General features: G+C 39.1%; 1 protein-coding gene across 1 annotated transcript; it reads right to left on the bottom strand.

Annotated features, from left to right (window-relative positions):
- Positions 1-1,216: 1,216 nt before the first annotated feature.
- RNF14 (ring finger protein 14) lies at positions 1,217-6,489 on the bottom strand. The gene is made up of 7 exons (XM_009572673.1): positions 6,325-6,489; positions 5,659-5,810; positions 4,789-5,316; positions 4,134-4,362; positions 3,292-3,464; positions 2,609-2,739; positions 1,217-1,363 (listed from the first exon to the last, which is right to left on the bottom strand). The coding sequence occupies exons 1-7, from the start codon at positions 6,476-6,478 to the stop codon at positions 1,306-1,308; spliced, it is 1,425 nt and encodes a 474-aa protein (XP_009570968.1). The 5' UTR covers positions 6,479-6,489; the 3' UTR covers positions 1,217-1,305.
- Between the last annotated feature and the right edge of the window lie 1,241 nt (positions 6,490-7,730).

The following is a 7,730-nucleotide window of genomic DNA, read 5'->3' as shown; positions in this document are numbered from 1 at the left end:
GCACTCATATTGGCCAGATACCCGAGTATAAATTTATTTACTATCAGTCAAAACTGAGTGAGAGGTGTTCACCTTGAGTTTCTGAAGTGTTCCAGCTCCTGAGCTATCCATCCGGACCCTGCTATTTGTTTTGAACACAGCACATGCAGTTTTAATTTCAAAATAAGTTTTTAGACCATTCTGCAAGTGGAAAAACTTCCTAAAAATTAGTGGTTCCCTAATTACTTTCATGCTCACAAAACTACTATTGAGCTTTTCAGGGAAACAATTTGGTTTTTGAAATAATTTGAAGTGCAAGAACAGTGGAAATAACGGATATAGTCCATAAGCAAAAATATCAACTAATCAAATTTCTATGAAGAATTAGTAAAAAATAAATTATTTCATCATCTGAGAAGACAAGGTAATTTTCAATATCTTGAAGAATTCAAGTTAATCTCAACTATGTATCCATAAAAATGTGCTTCAATATCTGACTGATACTTTTTACCCTCTCACTGGCCACATACTCAGTTCATTGCCTTCGCCCTCATCACTATCAAAATAAGGAGAAGCAATGTGAGTGAATACAACAGCAACACTGAGATAAGTCATCAAACTGATTCAAATTTCTGGAAATGGTTGTTGGTCATTTTCTGCCAAAGCATTCAGTAATGCAAAGACCCAGGCACTACAGCCAGTAAGAAGGCGGGTAGGGATAATCAACTTTAACATCGTTAGAAAGTATCAGTGACAGAGCAATGAGCTGCTTTTCAGAGAAACAGGTCAGGAAATGCTATAGGAGCAACAGGCTCAGTTGCTGAATACAGAAGAAATTTTCTGTATTGTATCAGAAAACGTTCCCTGTCCAAGCAGCATCACTAAACAGCTCCAGAAAGAGCACTACAGCTATAATAAAACTGCCCTAAAACCCACAATGAATACGAGCCAAGCTCCTCGAAATGTCAGTCTCCCTAAAGGAAACCCCCAAATATTTCTATGATTTGGGGCTTCAGTTTTGTTTACTTTTGAAAAAGAGGCACCTCTTAGTATATATTTTCCAGTAATTTTCCAACTTCTGACTGGTTGTATTTGTCTTTAACAATTGATATGATTATTAGGACCTTCAACAGTGACCCTGACCACAGGATACGTAAAATAGTCTCCTTTGGTTTTGGCAACAGCCTCTGAAGTGTGAGTATCCTGCAGTGCAAGGTAGTTATCATTCTTCTATCACATAATGGAAGTGAAAAGCAAACAAACTTGACACAAAAATAGAAAGCATCTGTCTCTGGTTTGTTCAGGTTTTGTTGCTAGAGAAAGCTACTAGTCTTCATCGTCAACTTCCCAGAACTCACCATCAATATGCATGGCTTGAAACAATCTGCAAGACAGCCAATAATTTACATCAGGATGTAAAAAAAGTAAAGTATGTACAAAAAAAAAAAAATCTCAATCTAAATGTGACAAAAAACATACAAAAGCAGCAAATTTCACTATTTTTTTCAGTATCATAAACCACTCATGCTGCTGTCCTCAAAGTCGATTAAAATAAGCTACTCTGCACTTCTACAGCACATTACAAGAAGGCTTTACACTACCTTACAAACATGATGTCTCAAGAAATCCCGTAATATATTAATAATCCAAAACGTATTAAAAGTTACCTAGCATGCTGCCGTTCCTAGTTGGTCTTTAGGCAGTATATAATCAGCAGCCAAGCCTGCCTGCTCCAAACAGCTTACAATCTAATCAGACAATACAGAGCTGGGCAAACAACTATAACACATAAGCAGGGAGGGGGGAACAGAAGGGAAGAAAATGGGGTTTTTTATAAAACAGATGAGCTTAGTCAAGATAGGCAGAAGTTAAGCTAAACTAAAAGAAAAAAAAAAAAAACCACCAGAAGAAAAATAGAAAGGAAAATAGGGTACGGAGTTAAATAATTACTGTTGGGAGAAGAAGGAATGCTGAAAAAGAAGGACTAAGAACAGGAAAAAAATAAATCCTGTCAGCCACATCTATTACAGCAGAATGGATGGTGCAGGACGAAGTAAACTATTGGTATTTTGACTTTTGTATCCAGGCACTATATGTCACAGCAGTGGCCTCATAACCAAATGGAATACACACAAGCTTAGAGGCTGCCATTATTACACCTCTCTGACCTGCCTGCCCTTTCATTTGTCCAGACAGCAGTGGCATCCTTTGTCTCTTGATACATCCCTAATAGTGATGATGTAAGCCAAGTTTGCAGCTTTTTAGAAGCAGCTTTTTTACAGAAAACCTTGTGTTGCGCTACCATATACCTGAGCATCCGCAAGGAAACATTTCACTACAGGCTGTCTCTCAGTCAGAGGCAGCAAGTAAAGCATCAGGAACAGGCCCAGGAGACTTCTCCAGAACTTTAAACCAAAAGTTCTTCGAAAGCAAAACCATATCTCAAATCACTCCTGATTTTTTTTATTGTTAGTGTAGGGTCCTTGTAAGTGTAAATGTTTGAGAGAAGAAACTGTGTCTTAAACTGTATAGCTACAAATTTCAAGGTAAGAATAACCTGGGAGAGACTGTAAGAAAAAGTAGAAAAGTAAGTGGTACGGCACTAGAAGAAATACATGTAAATACATACCTATTAAAGCATGGGGAAGATGGATCATTGAAGTGCCTGTATGGGTTCACCCTTGACAGAGAACCCATACAAAGCCAGCAGAAATACTGCATGCAGCCAGTACATGTCATTTTGTTACAACCATCTAGTTTCTGAGGGGAAGAGAACAAGAAATAGCAGTAACGAAATCTTACCATGTCAGTCTTCAGGCCTGTGTCTATATGACAACAGTCCTCAAAAATGCATCAACTAATGAATACATTTTACCCCGACTCTATCATAACACTGATATTTTTTCACTGTTCAAAAGAACTAGACGCTAGAATCACATAATATTAATAATGCTGGCAATTAATATTTTTCTGAAGCTAGTTTTATTTCCTGGCTGTAGTCAGAAACAGCAGTAGTCCAAGGAAAACAAAGGATTCATATGGATCCATAGTCAACCTGGATCTTTTTAGTACTGCAGTCTGAACAATACCAGTTGCTGTATTTACTCAAGTCCCTGAGCTCCTGAACCATCACCTCCTTTTCTATGTAACACAGGAAACTTCTCTTACCATTTCCTAGAAATTTACCTTCCCTGGTGAACTTGGAGGCTACAGACAAACCTCTGTTCCAGCCTAAATGCAGAACTGACTGAATTTATGTTAGTTTCTCTTAAGAGTTACTATGATTCTTCAGCCTTTCCCCTCCATGCTTACCTCTATATGAGTACCACAGCAAGGACAAGACTTTGAGTTCTTTTCTAGCCATTCTTTACTTTCCATCTCCTCAAGGGCTTTCTGAATCACTCGTTTGCCATAGCGTTGTTCCAAAAATCTTTTAGTTGCCTCATCTGCTTCTAAATACTCATTTCGCAAATCCATTAATTTCTCTGGGGAATAAAACAAAACAAAAAACCAAACCAAACAAAACAGCTTTTGTAATATATTATATAAAGAAGTCCACCTAATAACAGCATAAAGTATTCTCAAAGGAAACTACCATCATTAATTAAAAAGCAAGTAAAACATTAGAACACATAAGAAAAAGATGAGAATATTAAAACCTCTCTACCTCAAAATTAATGCTTTTACACTGTTTCATTATAAAAGAGACCAGTCGATGGAATTAGAACAAGTCTACAATGTAAAATAAACTGAAAAATGGAAAAATTTTTTCTGAACATACATTTCATGAAACTGTCACAGGATTTTGAGGCCAAACAGAGCGAGAAGCATCCACCTGATTCCAATACCAGCTCTGACAACAGAAAGCAGTGGATTCACAGGAAAGGGTAAAAAAAGGCACATATAAAATTATTCTTCCCCTGCTATGGCTTCTCAGCATTTGGCAATCAGCAGTTTAGGGACCTCCTGCACTGTGGAGTGTCATCAAAGGTATAATTTTTAATTGCCAGCAACAGACCTACTCCAAATGAATCTGTCTAATCTTCTAGAAAGCTCACGTAGTGATGAGTTTCCTTGCTTAATTTCTGACTTTCAGTCTTTTTCACACAAGACTTAATTGTTTCTTGATCCATTTCTGAAATACAATGACTCACCCGCAGTAACTTTACATGGAGAGACCCCATGGTAAGTCATTTTACAGAGAGTACAAAAAGCATAGTTGCAACGGGAACATATGCCCATGGTGCAACCTGGTTCTTGCATGACTGGTGTCTGACAGCCCAGGCGAGGGCAATACACTACATCCGCCATCAGGTCCAAGCTAGACTGCAGAAGCAGGCGGTCATAACGTGCAAACAACTGCTCTCCAACCAACTCTTTAACCTAAACAAAGATCAAAGAGAGATTACATGCATCTGAAATTCTGAGCCTGCTAGCTTCAGCAAAAAACAGTAAGCCAATGAAAAAGTACCTACAGCTGGGATGAATCCACTTTACGTTCTCCAATAGGTCATGAAAATACTCCTAGAAATGCTATTTTAATAGTAATTAATCAAATTAAAAGCATGCAGTGTCAAATGCAATGGGACATTAATTCAGGTTTCTGACCAATGCCAGTACTAATAGAGTGGGCAAAACGTGCCATATGATCCAGCTTTAACTCTGATGCCTCTGCATGGCTCAGAGTATGAAATAAAAAATTTCCCCAGGTATATTCACAATGCTCACCATGAAAAGCCACACCATGTCTTCTGTAATTATTGGTAAGCTAGCAGAACTCTACCATCACTGCTTGCACACTTCTATTACCTGGCCAGGGGTAGCAACAGAAGAACACTTCGGTTCTGGACAGTTGAGACAGTGGACCTGACCATCCCTGATCTGTATTTCAAAGTAGTCCTTCAGGCATGCTTTGCAGTATACATGGCTGCACTCGGTGAAGTACATACATTCACTGCCCAGCTTCTCACAGAAGCAGATATTGCACAAGTACATCTTACTGTTAAAGCACTTCCTCCTCTGAGCCTGATCAAAGTCCAAGATTTCCCTAATCAGACTCGACAACGATTCCACATCCCACACAGCTCTTGCATCGACGATTTCTTCTTCAGCTGCTGCAGAGCCTGCTGCACCACCACAGTCCTTCTCAGCGTCGAGAGGGACCAAAGGTGTCCTACTCTGCCCATTCCCTTGATGGCACATCTTCAGCTCATATGGGGAGGAAATATTCAGGTAACTCAGTGTTTCTTCCTTCAGAAACTGCATCCAGGCAAATAAGACCACACAGCCTCGATTCTCTTCCCATACGTTGTCTAAGTGTTTGCAAAGAGCGCTGAGCTAGAAAAGAAAAAACAATTCCAGATTTCAGGAAGTTCTGACAACTCGTTACTGTTTCCCTCTCCCATGGTCCCCCTTAGTGCATATTTAGATTTCAGATTCTGGAGTTTTTATATATACATAAAATACATATAAAAATAATGCTCATAGATGCAAGCTTTCATTCCTCACAATGGTGACCAAATAAAAACAAGTAGGAAACAAAAGAAGAACCCACCGAAAGAGCAATGTAATCGTTTATGTCTTAACCTTACTTTTATCTATTACATTAACATCCCCCAGAGCACTGTTAATTATGAACTTACTCATGATCTGTTAAAATGTTAAAACTATTTTGCAAACCTGGGCTTGGGAGAGCCATTTTCCACTGAGGGTAAACACCGGTGGGGAGGTCGATGGGTAGTCTGGTGGGAGTTCAAAATTCAGCACAAGGGGAGGCAGAAAGCAAACAGTGTATTCAAACCCATTGTTCTGGAGGCTTTCTGTGGAATTGCCTGAATCAAAGAGAATTGAAACAGTTTGAGAAGTAACAAGAAAATGAAAACTAGTGAACTGCAACTGTTTATGACAGATATCTCTTTTCACTTATTAAATTCCTGGGTTTAAAATGATTTATTCAACCCTAAATAACAAAACTTCTCAGTGCAGTAAAATTTCCTGGGGTTGTATGCATATGGTTAAATCAGTAAACACCAGTAAACCTGGAAAGACATATCCTCAAAGGAAAAAAAAAAAAAAAAACCAACTTAATTATTCCAAAGAAATACTATTACTCATCTCTAATTTTAAAGTTCACTAAAGAGGTTATATGTATGAGGATGAAATCACCCACTCAGATATAAACCCCAACAATACCACAAGCACAGCATAGGGTCAGTCAGGGCTTTCTCTGGTCAGTGTTCCTATAGGTCGTTGGAGCAGCAACCATCTAAGCATGTACCAGAAAATTAATTTCTGTAATTACTGGTAAAAACTAATTTTGGGATAACACAAAACATCTCAACTCACCACTCACAAAAATTTTGAAGTTTTGGGGCAACTCCAGACAAATTCTTGTTTCTCCTCCTTGGGCAGACTCAGCTCTCTTAAACTCATCTTCGTCATAAATGCTAGCCAAAGCCAGCAGCTCATCCTCCTGAGCTTCTTTGTCTTCTGAAGACATTTAAATTTTCTGTGGAGTTAACACCACTCTACAAGATCAACTGAGTTAACGCACCCTATTCAAATTATTAATCTGGGGTATCTATTTTATACTAATATAATAAGATTTAGAAACCCAAGTAACCGATATAAAGCAATATAAAATATAATTAAGCTTTTTTACAGGTTGGGAAAATATTGGTAGCTTTATAAAATAAAAAAACACCTTAACAGAGCATTGAAAAGTCAAAAAGCAAAGTGTTCGTGGCTAAAGACAGCTGTAAGGGGGAAAAATAGTGAAATACACCGATGGCAAGTGACAGAGAGACATTTCGTTAATGTTTGAAAGAGAAAATAGACTGAAAAACAAGAAAAAGGAATTAGTATCTCTCGTCCACTGTTCTAAAACAAACAAACAAAAAGCCCTATTTATGATTAAAGTTATTGAAGGTATCAACAAGAAGCTTCAAATCCTACACAGGCATTTCGGTTCTAGATTTGGGGAAATAAAGCCACGTGTGATGGATTACCTTTTTATTCACAACTGCGCAGTGGCAAAGTTGTAGGTACCAGCTACTGACCAAGGGCAGCCACGTTAGTAGGGCCAGAGCAGAGCCCCTGATCATTCCTCTGGGAGAACTGGAGGTCATAAACTTTTTCTCATATAAGGCATGAAAAATGTCGACTTTGTCGTCAAGGTGCATATGCTTATGGCACCGGTACTTCTGAGCTGCCTGCAGCCAAACAAACAAATGCTCAGAGGGATTAAAGCCCCTTCAGCATTTTCATTATGAATGCTAACAAACATTTCATTTGAGCAGACACGCTCAGTAATACAGAATAATCTTTTTACAGCTCTAATAGCAGTAACTCATTTATATGTATAAGCTGTGATCACTGCTTACACCTGGACTAACTCGGGAGCCTGGTAAGGGCCCCGCTGAAGTCAACAGAAATCCTGCCGAGCTGCTTCCCCCCACACCATTCAGGGAGATTATTCGCTGCTAAATAGCAAAGAAGAGCTCTTCCAAATAAGCAACACGGGGAAGAAAAAACATAACCAAAAATGTACGGGGAGCAGTGGAAAGAATTAAAGAAAAAGCCAAATTTTCAGGCCGAGCTCCCCCACACAAGCAGCTCTACAATCGTCGTATCAGTTTCAGCCGTTCCCCATCTTTTCGCGCTGGCACACCCGCCTAACACAGGACCTAAAGCCGGCAGCTCTGCTCAGGCGACGGGGAGCAGCAGCAGCACCCCAGCCCGCCATCCCGTCA

The sequence above is a fragment of the Fulmarus glacialis genome, unplaced genomic scaffold (genome assembly GCF_000690835.1).
Source record: "Fulmarus glacialis isolate BGI_N327 unplaced genomic scaffold, ASM69083v1 scaffold34662, whole genome shotgun sequence".
NCBI classification, from domain to species: domain Eukaryota; kingdom Metazoa; phylum Chordata; class Aves; order Procellariiformes; family Procellariidae; genus Fulmarus; species Fulmarus glacialis.
This window is presented reverse-complemented; position numbering and strand designations above follow the sequence as displayed.